Source organism: Myotis daubentonii, chromosome 10 (assembly GCF_963259705.1).
Source record: "Myotis daubentonii chromosome 10, mMyoDau2.1, whole genome shotgun sequence".
NCBI lineage: Eukaryota > Metazoa > Chordata > Mammalia > Chiroptera > Vespertilionidae > Myotis > Myotis daubentonii.
In genome coordinates, this window is record NC_081849.1 from 74681692 (window position 1) to 74701941 (window position 20250).

Below are 20250 nucleotides of genomic sequence, written 5' to 3' on the forward strand. Positions count from 1 at the left end.
GGAAGAAAATTTTACCCTTTGTGACAGCATAGAATAGATTGACTTGGAAAACATTATGCTAAGTGAAATAAGCCAGTTAGAGAAAGACAAATACCATATGATTTCACTCATGTGGAATTTAATGAACAAACTGAACTAACAAGCAAAATAGAAACAGACTCATAGATAGAGAGCAGGCAGATACCTCTGGTGAGGGGAGGGTTCAGAGGTGGTGATGAAGGAACTGAGCAAATAATAAAAAGAAAGAACTCATGGACATAGACAACAGTGTGGTGATTGTGGTGGGGGGAGGTGGAAGAAGGCATAGGGGGGATAAATGGTGATGAAAAAAGAAAATAAATAAATTTTAAAAAAGAGATTTTTTAAAAAATTGCAAATCATGTATCTAATATAGCACTTGTATCTAGAATATATAAAGAACTCTCACAACTCAATAATTAGAAGACAAATAACTCAATAAATGAGCAAATTATTTAAATAGATATTTCACCAAAAAATATATAGAAGTATTTAATAAGCATATGAAAAGGTGTTTCATGTTGTTACTCATTAGAGAAATGCAAATTAACATCTTTTCATACTCACTAGAATAGCTAAAATCAAGATAGACAATAACAAGTGTTGGAGAGGATGGGGAGAAAAAGGAACATTTATACATTGCTGATGGGGGCGTAGAATGGGAGAGCCACTTTGGAAAATGGTTTGGTAGTTTCTTAAAAAGTTAAACATATATTTATCATAAAACCCAGAAATTACACTCTGAAGTATCTACTCAAGAAAAATAAAACCAAATGTCTACACAAAGACTTGCACAGAATGTTCATTGCAGTATCATTCATAATAGCCAAACATTATGCGAACTGAAAGATGCCAAATGTACAGAAGAGTACATGTTATATTCAATTTAGATGAAATCTATGGAGAAAGAAATTGTATTAGGGCCTGAGGCTCAGGGTAGTGGGGAGATTTACTGCAAATAGCATAAGGGAACTTTGGGGACAAAGGAAAAGTTCTAAAACTGAGTGGTGATTGTTGCACAATAGCCAATTGGTTAAAAATAAGCAAACACTTACAATGGGTAAATTTTATGGTATATAACTAAAGGATATTTTTTGTTAAAAAAAGAAAGAAAAAATTTAGAAATTTTCACTTTTTATTATTAAAAATCCACATTACATTTTCATAATAATAACCTAACTGTCCCAAGCTCCTGTATATTACTGGACAAGTTATCAAGCATCCACTAATTAACTGTGGGGTCATGGGTGAGATATCTAGAATTACTAGGGATCAGTTTCCCACCTATAAAATATATTCATTGGACCAGATAATCTCTAGCATCTCTCCCAACTCTAACATGCCATGCAGTGCTCATTGCAAGATCCATTTGGAAAATCTTGAGTTACCCAGCCAAGTTAGTAAACCTACTTACAGCTATTTTATAGACCTCTCTAGAGATAGGAAGGATCTGTGAAATCATCAAATTCAAGTTCTTTATTTTACAAATACAGATACTGAGGCCCAGAAAAGAGGGATTTGCCTATGTCATAAGGCCATGAGGGCCACTAGAACGCTCTTTCCACATCTCCCCACAATTTTTAGAGCATTTTACAGAAGGGCATGAATACAGAAATGCTACCTGGGTTTCCAAAAAAAGGACAGACTGTTTAAGTAGAGGGACAAAACGGTGAACCTACAAATGATACTTGGAAGATGTGCAGGACCTGAAATGAAGCTCATGTTAATGCCAGTGCTTACTCTCAGTACCATGACACCCACCTGGGCGGAGGCTTGCCTTGGGCCTCACATTGGATTACAATATTCTCTCGAGGGTCAACAATGTAATCTTTTGGAGACTGTTGAGTGATGGTTGGAGGTTGTACCACTTAATTGTAGAAAGAAGAACAATGTAAAGAAATAAATCACTTAATATCATAATAGCCATCATTTTTTTTCTATAGCAAATCACTTACCCCAGACTAAATATGCTCCAAATGCTTTTAGTAATGTCTATGGTGGCAGCACCTGCCCCAGTCGATTCTAACCAGCAGTCTCCTAAAACTTTAAAGTCAAGGAATAACTTCCTTTGGTAACCCATATGCACTCACAAAGCCCATTTTCCCCCACTAAAAGATTGGGAAAATAATTACCAATACAAGTTTAATATTAGGACAGTTTCTTTTCTGATGTAACAATGAGAATTTGCTCTAATTCCTTTGGTTCAAACAGGCCTTTCAATGAAATTTAAGTGATGATGCTAATTTGCATTTCTTAGTAAAGAGTAACTGACTTATGCTCATTCGTGAGCTGATGTATGTTAATATACAGGGTGGGGCAAAAGCAGGTCTACAGCTGTTTATATGGAATATTATATAATAGTTAATAAATAATAATACAAGAATAAACATTGTGTTTCGCATACTCACAACTGTAAACCTACTTTTGCCCCACCAGGTATGTTGGTTACAAATAAATTTGAGAACTTAATGTTTAAAAGATGGTTAAGTTAGAGACTGGACATGTCTTACTAGAACCAGGATGTAGGGGGCTAGTAAGAACAAAGGTAAAAGTCTTATTTAGAAGATAAATAGATTTGGGAAGTTCCCTGTTATGGGAGATAATATTTTCATTCCACTCTTCAAAGTGTTATGTGATTATTTATTATCAAATCATAGGGCAAAACCGTTATTGACCCAGAGCAATTTAATCTGAAGAAAGCTGGTTTCTGGACATCCAACACTAAATTCACTCTAAAATTACCATGTTCTTTTTGTGAAATCAGAATCAGGAGTGTTAGAACAGGGGAGGACTAGAGCAAGTATTGATTTCAGCTTATTGTTTTGCTTAGGGCAGCAACTAGGCTTGACTAGGAAGGCACACAGCAGAGAAAAGAGCCAAACTCTCCGGGTAGAAACCACTGACTTGCACACCTCCATGGAGAGCCATTCATATGGACCAGAGTTCCTCAACCAGGGCAGTTTGCCCCCACCCCTTGGGGGGACATTTGGCCGTATCTAGAGATGATCTTGGTTGTCACCTCTGAGACCAGGGGTGGTACTGGCATCTGTTATTGCAGAGGCCAGGGGTGCTGCTAAAGATTTTATAATCTATAGTGCCCCCCTCCTGAACAAAGAGTTAATCATTGAAGTTTTTCATATTCTCGATCTACCCTTTCCTTTGCCCATGCTCTGTGCTTCTTTTAGGAAACTCTTCCACTGCCACCCAAGTGTTTCCCTAAGCTTAATAACTGTGTCTGCTCTTGCCTTTCTTTACTGTGGCGAATTGTGGCCAGAGCTAAATTTATCATTTCCACATCGAATGTCTTATAAACCTGCAAATATGGATCTCTTGTGTTGCTTGGTCTCCAGCCCTGCGCTGTCCACCAGACATCTTTTACTAAATATCCAAATGACACCTAAAAACAGGTCAAAAGATGAAGCCATCGCTGTCTCTTTTTTTTATTGTGCACCTATTAAATGCAGCATACTGGACAGTATCAATTTCTCCTCCCTTTAGTAAGATCTGTCCCCCTCCTTGGCCTCCTGATGAGCCAGCTGCTCTTCGCAGCCTCCACCATGACACAGAAACCTCATTCTTCCAGCCCTGTCAGCTCCCGATGTTGGCTAGCAGTTTGGTCTGGCGGATAAGAACTAGTCTGTTTCTTTCTTACCAGTTTTGAGACCTCAAGCAAATTTTTTAACTTCTGTAAGACCTAGTTTCCTTAGAGAGAAAATGGGGTTTCAAAGTAGTATCGAATTCCTAGAGTCACTAGAGGATTAAATAAAACAATCTGTGTAAAATTATTAGTATATGCCAATACTATAATGGCTCAGTAATGTTAGCTATGTTTACGTTATCATCACAATCATTTCTATTTGGACCAGCTTCACCTCTGAGTGATCCTGTATGCTCTGGGAGTATAGAGTTCGGGATGATGGAAAGAAACCTGGGATTTCACACCCAGGGAATAGTGAACATAGGTGGTGGGTGAGGGAATTCTTAGGAGTGACTCAGCCCAATTCCTCCTTCTCTTCTGCAAGTGGTAGAGGTGGACGACTAATGGTTTTAGATCCAGAACTTCTGTTCATGTGTTTGCAATAGAACTGGCTTAGATGTCACTCCAAAGGAGTTTACCGTCTAGCCCAGGGGTAGGCAAACTTTTTGACTCGAGGGCCACAATGGGTTCTTAAACTGGACCGGAGGGCCGGAACAAAGCATGGATGGAGTGTTTGTGTGAACTAATATAAATTCAAAGTAAACATCATTACATAAAAGGGTACGGTCTTTTTTTACAATAGTTTTATTCATTTCAAACGGGCTGGATCCCGCCCACGGGCCGTAGTTTGCCCACGGCTGGTCTAGACCTACCTATTTGAACAGTGCTTAGATCACCTAGCAACTAACAAATGTTTTGAAGTAAGATGTAAAAAAGGTGGTTCCACATAATTTTCCTGGTTAATCCAACATTAAAGGATTTTTCATTTGCCTGAAAACTCTTTTTTTAGGCAGATGATAGATGCTGTTCAACTGGTGCCGAGGGGCAGCAGAAGTTTTTGCTTAGAGCAGGCCACTTGGAAACGCTGTGAGGGAGGGCTGTTTAGTGCCTTTTGCACACTTCAAAACAATATTCAAATTCTCCAGGCCATTATACCAATGGCACCTGGAAACACCTCACTACACAGTCCTCAAGCTGAAGAAGGATAAGAGGGTATATAGATGCCAACTGGATGAAGCGTCTGCATGCATCCAATTTCTAAAAGGTACCAAAAGACATGTCTGTATTCCAGCATTCCAAAAAGCATTTAGAACCAGATAGTCATTTTCTGTAAATTTAATGAATTTTCTCATTGAGTTACATCAGAAGTGAATAAAGCACAGACATTAGTAGAATATAGTATTGGTAAATGAAAAAATAGTAATACCTGAGTCTTCAGAATTCATGCAGGGGATATATTAAACTTGCTTCTTGGTATTTTAACATTTAGCCACAATAAATACACATGCTTAAAAACACGTTAGTCACAAAACATAAAATTGTGCATTTAATTCACACTATTCATTCAAAAACAAAGACATGGCCAAATTTTCGCATTGCCTAGTAATTGCCAAAAGACACTTACAGTCTTCAAGAAGTTTTGCTTTTCCCCCATCAATATCAGCAGTTGAGTGGGCAAACAGGATTAAAGAAAACCAGATGTTAGTAATAAGAACGTTAGAACCCTGAAGATAAAGGGGGCATCTTGACATGATTTGACCTAAAAAACTAGTATAGCAGAGCTTGAAGTTGTGAAGTGGTAGGAGAAAGAAGCTCCCATTCGTGGGTTTGTCTATTCCTGTAGCAGTTATCCCATATCACACACGGAAGAACAAAAACATAATTCTTCCAGGAATAAGAATGGCTATTTCCATTCCATCCATGTTGTGCTGGACAAGTAATTATGTTCAATTTGGGAAACAGCTGAAGTCTACAATTATTCTGAGTTGTCACACACGGCGTAGTGTCTGATCCCATCATCCGAGACACATCACTATGCACATGATAATAACACTGAACAATGGGAACATGGCCACAATGACAATGTTCCATCCAAGACAAATCCAACACTGATTTCAGGTTTTTATATTTCTATGGTTAATACCCATATCTGTAAGAAACTTTTCAGATGCTCAGCATATTTCTGCTTTCGGAATTCCTCCATCACCCAGGGATTGTCAGTAGCCGCACCAAGGAGCGTCTCGGGTAGAAGGGATGTAAGGAATAGGGGCAGGGAAGCAATCACGTGAGTACGCAATTCAAATGATTCTGCAGGGCTGCCTGGCACGAGCACTTGCAAAGGTTAATGCAGGAGCCCCTGGTTGTCCTCGACTTTCTTTTCATCACGGTGATGCCTCTTCTCCATCAGCAGCAATAATTGAGTTCGCCGTAGGTAACTATTTCCTTCTGATTGTTAGATTGAGCAGTCAGATTAAGGGGGAATAAAACATTTCTCTCCAGTGCTTTTATCTCTCTCCTACATACCTCTTAGGGCAAATGCTTACTTCAGCAATCCAACTCCAATGAGCCTAAGTGATTCTTTTTTTTTTTAATTGAAATTAAGGTAATTGAAAGAATATGTTTTGAAAATAAGCAAAATATTATATATTTTTTGTACTTTAGACTATAGAGGCACAGCAAAGGGATTCAACAAAGTGTGGGGCAAACCACATCTCTTCTTAGTGTCTTTCCACTGGCAGTTGCAACCTCTTTGGCAAAAAATGACATCCCAACAATCGAATAGCCCCGGGAAAGTACTAACTTCCTTGCACCTTGGAAAGCTTGCCAAACGGATGTTCTATTCAGGAAGCTAATGGATTTAAAGAAGTCATGCAGATTGGGGATAAAGAATAAATCAATTCTGAAGTTTAGTAATTGTCCAGATTTGAAATTCTAATTTCAGTGCAGGAAAAGTGATCAGTTGAAACCAAGGGTTGTCTTCATTTTTCATAAATAGGCCACACAGACCAGGGAGAGTCCAGCATATACTTAACTACTAGGAAAAGAGTAGGCTAATACAGTAGCTGTTCTTGCTCTATTTTAAACAGTGTTTTTGCAGATGACTTGTTGTATTTTCAAAATTTACATCTTGAGCCTGGCAGTGTGGCTCAGTGGTTGAGCAGTGACCTATGAACCAGGAAGTCATGGTTCAATTCCTGGTCAGGGCACATGCTGCAGTTTCGGGCTTGGTCCCCAGTAGAGGGCATGGAGGAGGCAGTCGATGATGTTTCTCTCTCATCATTGATGTTTCTCTCTCTCTCTCCCTCTCCCTTCCTCTCTGAAATCAATAAATTATATATATAAAAAGAAAAATTAAATCTTGATCTTTGTTTTTTTAAACAAAGAATGCTTTAGATAAGACGCATTTCCTATATCTAAATTAATATTTAAGATTCAACAATCAAAGGTGAATTTTGTCTTGCCTGAAGAGAAATGAATTATGCATAGTTTGGGGATGTAAAAGTGGTGTGGGGTTGGCCGAGAGACTACCCCCCATCTTTTCCAGAGCACTCAGTATATGAGAGGGTGGAGAAGTGGGGAGGGTGTAAGTGGGGAGGTCTCCACGATCATTTTAAAGTAATTCATATAGTTTTCTTGCAGGACTCCTTCCATAAAGAGTCCCCTGTGGGGAGGATCAGAGCAGCCCGAAATTCACTCCTTCTCAGGCCAGCCCCTGCCCCCTGGTACACAAAAGGCACCTGGGGGCGCAGAAAGATAATGATAGGGCGGGTGCAATGTGTCTGATCGTTTCAATGGCCATTTCTCTGGTGCAGTTCTTTATGAACACCAGGTGCTGAAGGTAAAAGCCAAATTAATTTTGATTAGCTTTTCAGTATCACACAGACACCTTCTCCATTCACACAGTTCAGAGTAACGGTAAATGCTGGGGAGGTTTTGACTCCCGGGCCTAAAAGCTTTAAAACGTTAATACTTACAATCAAGAGGCACATCCAGTGCACTAATCATCTGGCACAGGAAGAGAATCAGGGGCACTCTGCCTGCAGATAAGCGCTTCTTTTTCGGCATTATTTTCAGCTGCATTAGCTTAACTCCTGCTGAGACCCACAAGCTGAATTTCCTTTTCTTCTCTCACAAAAGATGTGTGTGCAATGTCTAAATAATTTTCATGCAGGAAACTGAAAAAGGACAGAATAAAAATTATAGTGTATTAAAAAGAAGGAAATGAAGAGCGGAAACCGGCAGCAAAGAAAATCAGTCCTGGATTATACATGAACTCTAAAAGCGAGCTAATTTTTAAATATTTAACTCTCGGGACTAGAATAATCATTTATTCATAAAGCAGCTGAAATCAGGTCAGAAATATTGGTAGTGATGCTAAGCAAAAATCTGTCTACTCTGCTATCTTTATTTTTCCATTTTATTTTTTACTTATTTTTTTATAATAATTTTTTATTGTTGATGGTATTACAGCTATCTCCCATTCCCGCTCCACCTACCCCCTTACCTCCCTCCTCCCAGCCCCTACCCACCCCTCAGGGTCTTCCCTACCCTATTAACTGTGTCCATGGGCTATGCATGTAAGATTATAAGTTTCTTGGTTTCTCTCTTCTGGTCCCCCCAACCCCATGTTGAGATATGTCAGTCTGTTCCATGTCTCTGTGCTTCACATTTTTTTGGTCAATTCATTTCCATTTTAAATATCTGCATTCACACCAGAGCCTGCCATGCCGTTCACACAAACTTGACTTGTAAGTCAGTTAAGAAGTGTGACGTTAGAGGGGAGGCCTATTGGCTACTCCATTCTAGAGATTATTTCCGGGAAACTCCAGGGCATTGCTGCAAATTTGCTTCAAACCCCACACTGATTTACCAGCTGAACTACTGACAATTCAGGCCTTCCCATCTTTTACTTAGACTAGGGCAGCAGATACACGCCTGGGCTCTGCGTCCCAGGCCTCCCTCACTGAAGTCACCCTCCTGAGCACTGTTAATTCTTTCTAAAGGGTCTTCTGTGGTTAAATATTGGGAGTAGCCATATGGGATCTACCAAATAGAGTTCAATATATCCTTAAACAGGTAATTTAAAAAACCCTTAATAATTTGGCTACATTTTATCCTACCAACCTTATCTGTTCCTATTTCCACATAACTTTTTTGTTTTGTTTGTTTGATGGTCTGTTTCTTTCTTAGGTCAATACCTTGAATTTTTCCACCTTTTTTGTCTTATCTATTCTATTCCTTCTCCCTGGAGTGCCCATTCCACCATATTTCCTTATAAAAGTCCAATTTATTTCTGTATAGATCTGTTAAAATTGAAACATCAGCTGATCATTAAAACTAGAAGTCATTTTCCCCCTAAAAAATCCTGAAATTCCTTACTTTAATCATCACATGTTAGCTAGCTAGATAGATAGAGAATCAAATAGATTTTTTTTTGCATTCATGCTCTCTACTCTACTCCTTCAAGGCCTCTCCCATCTTTGTATCCCTCTCCCTTCATGTCACCTAGTGTGCCTTGCACATTAACTGTTTACTGTCCACAGGAGAACATGAGCACAAACACAGAATACAGACATATTTTGCTAGCAACTGAGTTCTGATATAAACCTAATTACTATTGTAATTGGACACTTCTTGCTAAATAAATAAATAAATAAATAAATAAAGGAATGAATTTACTGTGCTAAATATAGATACTATATATGTATAAATATTTTGTGAATGAAACATCCATATTGTGTAGTTTCATTTAAGAACTAGAAAATTGGCTTTCCATAATATAATATATAAACAATCAGGCCCATTAAGCATTGAGAGGCAGGTATAGAAGCTCACACAACCCTTTCTAACCCAAATACAAACCAGACTGTCTTTCTCTGTGTGTACATCAATTAGCCAAACTTAGTTATGTCTCTCATGACCTTCTGATAAATTGCTAACTTTGAATTTGCTCATAAGCTTCAGGGAAAATGACAATACCTAGCATAAATGGCACTAAAACAAGTTGATGTACATACTACACATATTCAGAGATAACCATAGAATCAAACACTGAGAAAACAAATGGCCCACCTGCCTGATTTATGTGTCAGAGTAACTGAGTTTATTCGACTTAAGTGCCTTGCTCTCTGAATAGGTGCTGGAGAACTGAAACACTTTCTCAAAGGTGTACTAATAACGTTATAATGCTCATAGATCTTAAGCAACCACATACAATTTCTGTTTTAAGTTCTTCATTTATTATTTATTTTTCCTGGATGCCTTAACTAGTCGTCCTTCAAAATCAAGAAAACCATTAGACAACTTCAACTAAAAGTAAGTATCATTCAACCTGCTTTACCTTTTAAGAGTATATAGATCTATATATATACCTATATATATATAGATATATATGGAACAAAATATGGCATTTTAAATCACAGTGTTGCATAAAGAAAAAAAATTAAGAAAAATTGAGAAAGCACTTACTTAAAAGGCCAGGAGTAAATCCTCACAATGAGAGAGGCATGAACTATGACAACTGAAAATGTGGTCTCTCTTCCAAGAAGTTGTAAGTTAACTGCACCAGTAGCCACGAAATTGTGTCCAGGATAGGTTCTGTTTGAGGAGGACAAAGCAATGGCTCAGCCCATCCTCTGAAGCCTGCCCCTGGAAATTCACTCACTCCTCCTACGTATGCTGTCATAGGTGAAAAACCCAATGCCCAAGGAAAGCATTGAGTCCCCAGCACTCAGTCAAAGTGCAAATCCAATCCAGCTACAAGAAATGACGCTTGCTCTCTGCAAGAGTAATGTGTGCTGCACGTCTCACAAAGAAACACCACTGCTTCTGCACTCAATATTGATGTCGACGCCCTGCCCTGCCAGGAGCCCATCAGCCTTCTCGTTTACCTTGAAAAATGATGGTCATTCTCTCGTACATGAGAACCGTGAACAAAAACTAAATTTTTCATACAGTGACATTCAAATAAATAAAACCCCAATATGAAACAGCAAGTCATGTGTAGTCAAAGCTAAAGAGTATGTGAGTACAATATAGCTTGCAATTTGAAAAAAAAAAAATTGCCACAGACATTTTAAAGCATGCTGGAATGAAACAAATGGTAGGTTCATCTTTGGAATATAAATCACCCTGATATTTGAAACCACATATATTGTTAAAATGACCCAGACTAATGATAAACAATAAAGCCTTTTAATATTTCATTTAATGCCATTCAAAGCAACTTTTCACACTTGAACTCCAGAACCTCTTACCTCCTTTCTTCAGTAAACTTTTCATCATTAGAAAAGATATACAATTCAAGGGTCCCTTACTTCTTTTAGCCCAAAATTCATATTAAATCATACAGCAAATATTCCCCTGCATTATTTACGGTATGCATATATATATATATTTAAAAACCTAAAGCTGTTATTAAGCCCAAGAAACATAGCTCTTGTGTTGTTTACTTAAAAAGTCTTGTCACTAGAAAGAAAAGAAAATATTTTTCTTTCAAGTGAAAGATAAAATTAGTTTAATTAAAAAACTGGGAGGCCAAGCATTACTTACCATTTCATTCTAATCTGTACTTTTGAGCATCCCAGCATGGGTGGTTTAATGCTGACTGCACAACGTAAGATGACCCACTCTCTGAGCCAATAAACTTGTGACTGGATGCTCCTTGGCACACTCATCATTGCTCTCCTGACTCATCAGTGGCTGGCCTCCCTGACTGGATAGCTAACTGCGTGGGACATTATCTTCACCATGAAAGGCATTTTTCAGCAATGAACCTGAGGATGGTTACTTTTTATATTTTGTTCTGTATTTACCAATAAGCACATGAATGCCCATTTCTAGCCCATACCTGTGCTTTTCAATCACAGTTTTTGGGTCTGAGACTATGGAAGGAAGGTTAGAGAGAATGGACAATGACTTCACATAATTAACACATCAACGAAGTCACCCTTAAATCTACGCCACAACACTACGATGAGTGTGCCTCAGAAAACAGTAGTTTGAGATGTGACCACAGAGATTGTCAAGGCAAACTTTATGAAGTACCAAGGAACAAATTTCTAATTTCCTCCTAGCCCAAAGTGATGTCCCACAGTAGAGTTTCTACAAGGACTCTGGTAGCTAGAACCTGGAGTAGTACTGAAGGAAAGGTTAACAATTAACCGATTTTTTTATTTTTTACCCCAATAACAGATAATAGAATACAACTTGAAAATAGCTCAAATCTCTACTCCTCTGGCAGTATAACTTATTTGATATTCATAAAAGCTCCAGGAAATAGGAAAGCAGGTATTATATACATTTAATAGATGAGGAGGTAAAACCCAATCACAGTGGATGTCTATTATTCACCACGAACCTTCCATGTGCCAGGAGTCACACTGAATCCACTCCCTGCTTTAATTTACCTCATCTTGTCAATAATCCCCAAAGGTAAATTCTATTACATGCTCCAATTTCCTGATACAGAACCCAAAATGCAAGGTGGTAAAGTCATGTGCCTAAGGACACACAGTTAGAGAAGCTCCAGACCTAGAGCTCCAGTTCTGAAAAGTTCTGGAGCTTTCAGTTATCTCACATTGTCCCACCCTGAGAAGCCCCTAGCATTTCCCTCCCTCTCATATCCTCTTATTTTACGTTTAGTCAATTTGCAAACAGAATGACCAAGGTAGGCACTCGTGTTTAAAAATAAAAAAAGCATGAATGGTTTCTGAATATCAACAGCTCTCCACAGTGTTGCCAATAGCACAACTTCAGGGGCCTCTTCACGCTGGAGTCTATGAGGATGGTGCCAGCTGGGACTGTACCGAGTGCTGGCCCTGGACTTTTAAAGGAACCGCAAGTCAGGATAATGTAGATAAGACACACTTTAAAAGTTAACTTAAAAGTAGGCAATATATGTACATATTACAACATTCATAAGGTACAAAAGACCATATAATTCAAAGTAAGCAAGCCAGAAACCAAGGTTCTCCCCTTGTGAGTGTTACTATTACCAAGTTTTATAAATCCTTCTGGAGATATTTGATGCATAAAGTATAAAAATATATAAAACAATGTTTTAAGGACCCCTCGGATTTAGAAAAAAATTTAAAGCCTTTCTGAGTGGTGTTAAACAATCAAAAATATCAATGTCTTTCAATGGAATCTTATTATCTGCCACACGAAATTATTTTGATACTGGCTTTTCCACACCTCCTTTATTAAGCACAGAAACTACAAGGAAGGACATAGTAGATAGTGATATAATTCAGAGATCTGAGACAAAGGGACAAAGAATGCTTAATGAAAGTCCCTATGTGTAAGACTAATAGTGGCCCTGACCAAGGATGGCACCTGTTCTATACGTGTCCAGCCAGTTATCTGTTGACAGTTGTCAGCACCAGCCTCAGGAATGAGAGAGCTGATTAGAAAAAGAAGGAATGATAGAATAAGACAGAAAGATAATAGTGTTTCTCAAAAGAAGCCTTGCTCACTCCCACCTTCAAATCCAATTACAATTAGCTAAACAGAATGGAGAGAAGACTATTCTATTCTGAAGGCAAGCCATGCTCAGAGTCTGACTTTCGTCATTGACCCCACCATCCTGACCAAGGCTAGAAGAATTTGGGGTTGGGGGGTCTGACTGAAGGCAGCAGCCACATAGAGCCTGTGAGATGACTTGGCTGTTGTAGATGGCTGAAGAATGAGTGATGAAGTGGTAAGACATTCCTTTCTCGTGGGGAGGGTGAACATGAGGCTGAAAGAGAAAGTGAGTCAACAGTTCAGAGCAGGAATAAAAGTCAAAGATCACCCAGAGGCAAGACAGCATGAGAAACCATGCGTAAGCAGAGGATATGACATAATCAAGAGCGGAATGAAGCCAGTAAACAGCAACAAGATCAACAGAAATAGAGACAGTCACTGAATGACACGGCATCCGTGGAGCACCTGGCAGGTGATAACAAGTGTCTGCTCCTGTTGCACTATGGCAACCAGGCCTCTAAAACTCTAACATGATGCTCCAATTCTTTATGAAGTTTGCCGGAATAGTGGTTGTGATTGAAATGTCTTCCTGTCTTCTGTCTGTGAATTCTAAAACAAGCCTCCATTAACATGGCAGGTGAGCTGCTACATCGGTGGCCCACGGGAAGCACTCCCCCCAGCATCCATACCCATGGGGAGTCCCCTCTCACATGACTTTGGGCTTGGCCATGTGACATACTTGACCAATGGGATTTTAGCAAGAACTATGCAAGCAGGGGTGCGCTGAACACTGGCACACTGGGGCTTATCCTCTTGTGATGTTCCCTCTGGGAAGTCTGAGCAGACTACGAAATGACAAGAGGCTAATGGATAGAGACCCTGGCACATGAATGACTATTTCCGATTTTCTGGTCCCAAATGAGCTCCCAACTGAAGGCTTGTTAATACACATGCAACAGAAGAATCATCTGAGAGCGGAAGAGCCAGATGTTAGCCATCTGAGAGTTAACAAACCCTCAGAATGATGATAAATAATAAATTACTGTTGTCTGAAGCCACCAATTATGGTGGTGATTTGTTATATGGCACAGATATGTGAAACAATTAATTAAGATAAATGGAGACTGACTGTTGCTTGTGAACAGAAAGACCCTACTATGCACAGTTAAGAGAATCCTTAATGATTCAAATACAAGAGCAGGATTGGAACCACAGGAATTCTAAATAAACAGTATGGTGATACAGGTTTTCCCTCTAAAGTGATGTATCATTTTGCTTTTAAGCTAGATATAGTTCCTTAAATATCTGTTAGTGCAGCCAGAAGGAACAGAAAAGTTACATTTCTTACACAAAACTTATATGCAGAATAGAAGACAGTTATCACTGATGTCTAATGAATTTGCTCACACTAAAATAATTGTGGATAATCCCTAATTGAGAGTCTTAGGCATTACAGCAATTTATTTCTAATGCATAAAAGCAAAAATTAAGCTAGAAGCTGGCCTATTCTTTCATCAGAAGGCCTGCTTCCCAGTTGGTTTCCTTCCAATTATAAAACAAAAATGTTCTAACCTTTCAAAATGAAAGGTAGGGAACTGCTCTAAAGGTGAAGTCTGAGAAATAAAAATTTAATTCTGACTATGGGTCTTGATAGTAATATATTTGGAAACATTTGTTGAATCATTGACTCTATCTTCCTAAAATTGAGATTTCCACAAATATCAGTGAAAAGATGTGAGGTTTGTTAAAACCTTCAGCAAAAATGGGCATATGGGATATTAGTATATTAAAAGGGCTATCTCTCATTCATCTGCCAAGTAAGCAACACATGGCAAAATGGCACCATTTAATAGTAGGCTAGTTATTTAAAAAAATTGTCACATTTCAAATATAAGAAGCCAGGACTTACAAACTGTTATGAACCATTCAGGGTGGAGATGCAGGGCTTGGGTCAAAATGTCAATGTGTGCTCCCCCCCATAGGGATGGAGGGAATTTGGGGGGAAGAGAGAACATGCAAGAGAATGAGCCTACACTGAGGTGAGAAATGAAGCCAGAGGTCTCAGTGTTTAGCACAGCAGTTCATACCTCATGCTGCCTTACGTCTCACCTCAGGGATCAGGAAGAGGGGTGATGGTGGCGAGCAAGGCTGTGTGGGTGTTGGTTGGCTGCAGCCACCTCCTTTGCCCACCTCCCAACTGCATTTCTGAACCACTCTTTCCTATCAGTTGGCTTCCCCCAAACATGGGCCTGGGTGCAGGAGTGAGGAAGCAGAAGGCCCAGATTTATCAAATCCAAGGGACATCACTCCTTCCATGTCATAAATTACTATAATCTTCACAGTAACATTTCAAAATATATTTTGCTAAGTTATCCAGGCTCTGTATAATCACAACAGGACCATGAAAATGAGAAATGGAGACGGACATGGCATGAAGAATTGTGTTTTCCACTTGTTATCAGTGCTGGGGAGGTTATGTTATCATAAATTAAGTAGCTGAAAAGCTTTCATTCCATCTAGAGGCTATATTATATAAAGAACAAATCTGAGTCACTTGCTGATAGGCATTTTGTACTACAAAGGGTTTACCATCAAAACGGGGTTGTAATGCATGAAATACTATTTAACCCCAGGTGCATTTAATTTTTTTTAAACAGGCCATGTGAACATCCAAAAAAAATGAATCAGTTAAGTGACCATTTGCTTCCAAAATAATTTATCAGTTACTCCAAAGAACATCCTCCTCTTGAGCATCTCGAATATAATTTGGTTTCCAGCAAGTTAAATATTAATTCCTCAGGGGTCCATATTCTCTATGAAAGCTACGAATACAAAAGTGTGCACGTTAAAAACAATGTTCCCTGCAATGTGAGATTTAATCAGCCTGACCGGCAAAGCTTTAGAGTAGCCTGCCGTGTGAGCTAATTGGCACTGACTTCTCAGGAACCTCCTTTTCCTATGAGAAGATCTTATTCTATTTCTATTCCTACTTAAATGGACCCCATAGAAAAGATATATTCCAGGGCTTTGGTGTGAAAGAAATGGCAACTCAAAGAGCCAGTTAAGAATACCGTCAGGAAGGACATATTCTGGGTCCAAGTGTCCATCTCTCTGGAAGAATCAGGACAGAAAAGCCCCTCAGAGGTCTTTGGCAAAGTAGGTTGATAGGAACATTAAACCCAGAATGGCTGCCTCCTTGTGTTTCTTCAATTCAGTTTTCATGGAAAAAATTTTTATGGGTAAGCTGAGCATTTATTTCCTAAAGACAAATATTTGTGCCTTTCTGGAAAGAGCTGGGAAGCAAGAAGGAAAAGGGATAGAGGAGGATGAAGAGAAAGGAATGAAAGAAATGTTACAGATGCGAAGAAATGTTCAAAGTTACATTATTAATATTATTATCATCATCCCTTTTTGGGGATTCGGAAACTTTAATTCACAAAGAAACTGAGTAGAAAAATATGTATGGAAATTTTTTTTAGCATATGAAAGGAATCACAAAGATTTCAAGGAAAATGTTTGTGTAGGAGCATCTCTGTAAGGGCCTGCAAGGTCTCCTCCAGTTCTACTCTGAATTATGAGAGCCGCATCTGCTAACATGGAAGTGGACCCAAATACGGCAGCCATCAATAAATATAGTACAGCCATTGAGATGCCACAGCAGAAGCAAAACACTAAGACCTGAATTGAAAAACAGAGAATTAGGCACCAGATTCTGTGAGGCTGCTGGTTACTGGATCTGACGAACACAGGCAAGGCAGGAATGAAAAATGAGTATCAGCCACATGTTACTGTCTTAACCAGGGGCAGCATGATGTGAGCAGGTAAGGCAAGTCAGCGCTCAGTGCTTTCTCAGAGAGGAGTGAGCTTGGGGCTCTTGGCTGAGGCTCAGCAGTGGTTTCTGGGTTTGGGCATCACCTGCTGGATCTCAGTGTCCAGTGAAGCCAACTTGGGCAAAACATGAGGAAACCTCTTGTGGGGAAGACAATTCAAAAGCCTGGCAGAGCGGCCAACAGAGCCTGGAAGTAAAAGGGCTGGATAAAGAACACAGTCCAGGTAAGAGGTAGCAGAAAGCATCCCAAGGGAGACTACCTGGTACAAAGTTTAAGACCAAGGGATGTGGGAGACATTCCTGGAGCTGAAAAGAATGACTACATGGGGGCTTTCATGGGGAATGAGGAGTTTGGGAGGTCCCCTCCTTGCCAGGCCAGCAGGCTCAGGATTAAGTCAGTAAACAATGGGGTCACTCTTCCCAGACTTCACCGGGCCAAGGGCAGCATCTTAAATGTGTCCACCAAGTCTGTCTGAGGAAGGTTTTCAAATTTTAGGTTTTTGTTTCCTTTAATACGTAAAATAAGAGTGTTCTAGGCCAGTGGTCGCCAACCTTTCGGACCTCACAGACCACCAGTTGGCGACTGCTGTTCTCGGCAGTTGCTAGAGTACAAAACATTAATTTCAGGTCTCCTCAACTCCTCTCACAAGCCCTGTAGAAAAGAAAGTTGTGTATGTTTTTGGAAGGCTAAGTACCCTTCTAGGAAGATGCTGCTATACTGCGTAGCAGCTCAGTGCTAACTTCTGATTTCTCATTCAAGATGATTACAAGAACATGGTATTTACATTTTTAGTTTTTTCCTCATACATTTAACTAGTTCAAGAACCTGGCTCTTATGTACAGACTTCTCAGATTGTGCTAAGCTCTCAGGTAGACAAGCAAGAAGCAGAAAGCAATAGTCAGTCATGTTTGAAAGATGTACTTTTGGTTTCAATTGTGAGCAAGGGTTTAAGTGGAGACAAGTCATCTGTACACATTTCTGAATTAATTTTGCTCCAGAGGGGAAGCAAATGACAATAATCTCTGCTGAAAATTCTCACCGGAGGGCAAGGCTACACAATTGAGAAGAAAGCTCACACTAGTGGCACCGAAGCAGCGAGGCCTGAGGGGGCGGCCAGGCCTGGGCACTTCTAAAACGACAGAGCTTAATGGGAGAGCAACTCGTTCGTACCGGAAGCTTTAATCTTACAGCATTAGAGCGTGTCTAAGTGCACTTAGATAGACTTCTTTGTAGGACTGGTTTCAAACATTTTATTTAAAATATTCATTGTGTTCCTATAAGTTTCAGCTACTCTGGGGGATTTCAAAAGTGAATCTGACATAATTCATGCCCTTAAAGTGCTCAAATCTGGGCTCTGGAAAGGGAGGCAAGCTCTACAAGAACTAAATATAAAACAAGATGGTAAGGGCTGCAGTAGCTGCAGGTCCCGAGCCGAGGGGAGCAGGGAGTAGGATGATGCCACCGACTCTGCTCAGGAGGAGAGACTTCCCCAGGAAAGGCTGCAGGAGGTGAGAGCTGCTCTCTGCTCTGGAAGAGTAACCAAGTCCTCCAGGCACAGAGGACGGCAGTAAGGTCCCAGGGCTCCAAACCCTGGGTGTGTGCCCTGACGCGGAATCAAATCACCGACCTTCTGGTGGACCTGATGATGCTCCAACCCACTGAGCCACATGGGCCAGGGCCAGAGGATACATTTACGGCCTTATTTCCCCTGGTATGTGCTCTCACATATAATACTTACTCTAGTCCCAGTACAAGTTAAATATATATATATATATATATATATATATATATATATATATATATATATTTCTGGAAAAGAAAACTAAGTAATACTGAGAGAAATGGCAAACAGTCTGTTAGTTGATGAGTCTAACTGAATTACTGAAGGAGTCATTTTAAGAGAAAAATCTAGAGATGGGAGCTATTCTAACTAAAATAGATAATGCCAATGAAACTAAGCTACATTTGCCATTTTCATAAAAATGTTTCTATCACCATGTGCAAATCAGTTTCCTTAGTAAGAGTTCAGGACATTTTTCAGTATTTCTCTGAATTATTTTTATGATATATTAAGACTCGCGTCTACATAACTTTTGATTTTAAACAGAAAATACATTTAACCTCACATTCACTTCCACCTCACCTAAGTCACGTGACCTCTTAGAACATATGTCAGGCAGAGAGGGCCTGTGTCCTCAAGAGTCGCGGGTGAGGGCACCATGCCCCTGTCTTTACATCCCTGCCACCTCCTCCCCAGCTCCATGTCGCTTAGCGTGCTGAGAGTTACAAACATTTTTAAAAGTCAATGCTATTTATTTCTGTCACTAAGCAAAAATAAGGCACCAAAATAGAGATTAAAAAAATAAAAATTCTGAAACTCACACAGAAGAGGAGCCTGGGCCTCTGCCTGTTGGAGGAAAAAAACAAAAAAAAGAGGTTGTTTATGTGCTGGTTGGGAACTTTGCCAAAGGCTGTCCCCACCAATTAACGCTCTCAGCTCCAGGGCTGAGAATACTCCTGTAGTCCTCTGGCTGAAAGCCAACAAACCAGCAATTATCCGCTCTGACCACAATGTCCTCGCCTTCAGTTCTCTTAATTATCCCACTATCTCCATTCATTGTCCTCTCTTATATATACTTCCTTCTCCTTCCAGCCTGGGCGCTATGGGCCACCCTTCATCCTTCTGTCCAGTCCTCTCTATTCCTTTGTTTTTACATCATGCCTGTCTAGGAAAAATGCCAATGCAGAACAGTCTTACCTATAATGACCAACCAAACGCCCAAACTGCCCACGTCGCACACATAATGGGGTAAAGAGATAAAGTGGAAAGAAGATGGGCTGTGGAGTCAGACCTTTCTTTAAATCCTGCTCTGCCACTTAGAAGCTGTGTTGCATTGGTTATGTTAAAGCAACTCTCTGTGCCTCAGTCTCCTCACCAATAACATGGGGTGCATTACCCCAGCTCCAGGGCTGTAGAGCAGGGGTCCTCAAACTTTTTAAACAGGGGGCCAGTTCATTGTCCCTCAGACCGTTGGAGGGCCGGACTATAGTTTAAAAAAAAACTATGAACAAATTCCTATGCACACTGCACATATCTTATTTTGAAGTAAAAAAACAAAACGGGAACAAATACAATATTTGTATTTGCATGTGGCCTGCGGGCCGTAGTTTGAGGACCCCTGCTGTAGAGGATGAGATAAGTATGTAATGCACATAGCAACATGCCCGGAGCTTGGTGCACCCTTAGTAAATGGTGACTTAGTCAATGTGACAAGGCCTGCCACACACAGCCTCCGTATACCTTTCTAGACTCCTTTTTTTGTCACTTGCTCTATCACAAGCCTAATAAGCAGACACACGGATCCCCCTGACTTTCACTGCTGTTGCCTCTAACTGGAACACTTTGCCCTCTCTGTGCTTAATCTTCATCCTCCTTGTGGCCTGGATAATGCCTCCTTA

At 39.9% G+C, this 20250-nt stretch overlaps 1 protein-coding gene across 34 annotated transcripts in view; it reads right to left on the reverse strand.

Moving 5' to 3' along the window:
• The window catches only part of NRCAM (neuronal cell adhesion molecule), a 246870-nt gene that overhangs the window by 62900 nt on the left and 163720 nt on the right, over nucleotides 1-20250 (reverse strand). For 26 of the 34 annotated variants that reach the window (XM_059712821.1, XM_059655683.1, XM_059712846.1 and 23 more), the window contains 3 exons: nucleotides 7471-7671; nucleotides 5121-5138; nucleotides 1780-1885 (listed from right to left, as the gene is read on the reverse strand). In XM_059712821.1, the coding sequence (XP_059568804.1) occupies nucleotides 1780-1885; nucleotides 5121-5138; nucleotides 7471-7576 (230 nt within the window). In that variant the 5' untranslated portion in view covers nucleotides 7577-7671. Of the gene's footprint in view, nucleotides 1-1779; nucleotides 1886-5120; nucleotides 5139-7470; nucleotides 7672-20250 lie in introns of those variants that run through there. The other 8 variants (XM_059655684.1, XM_059655682.1, XM_059655680.1 and 5 more) reach the window with 2 other exon arrangements.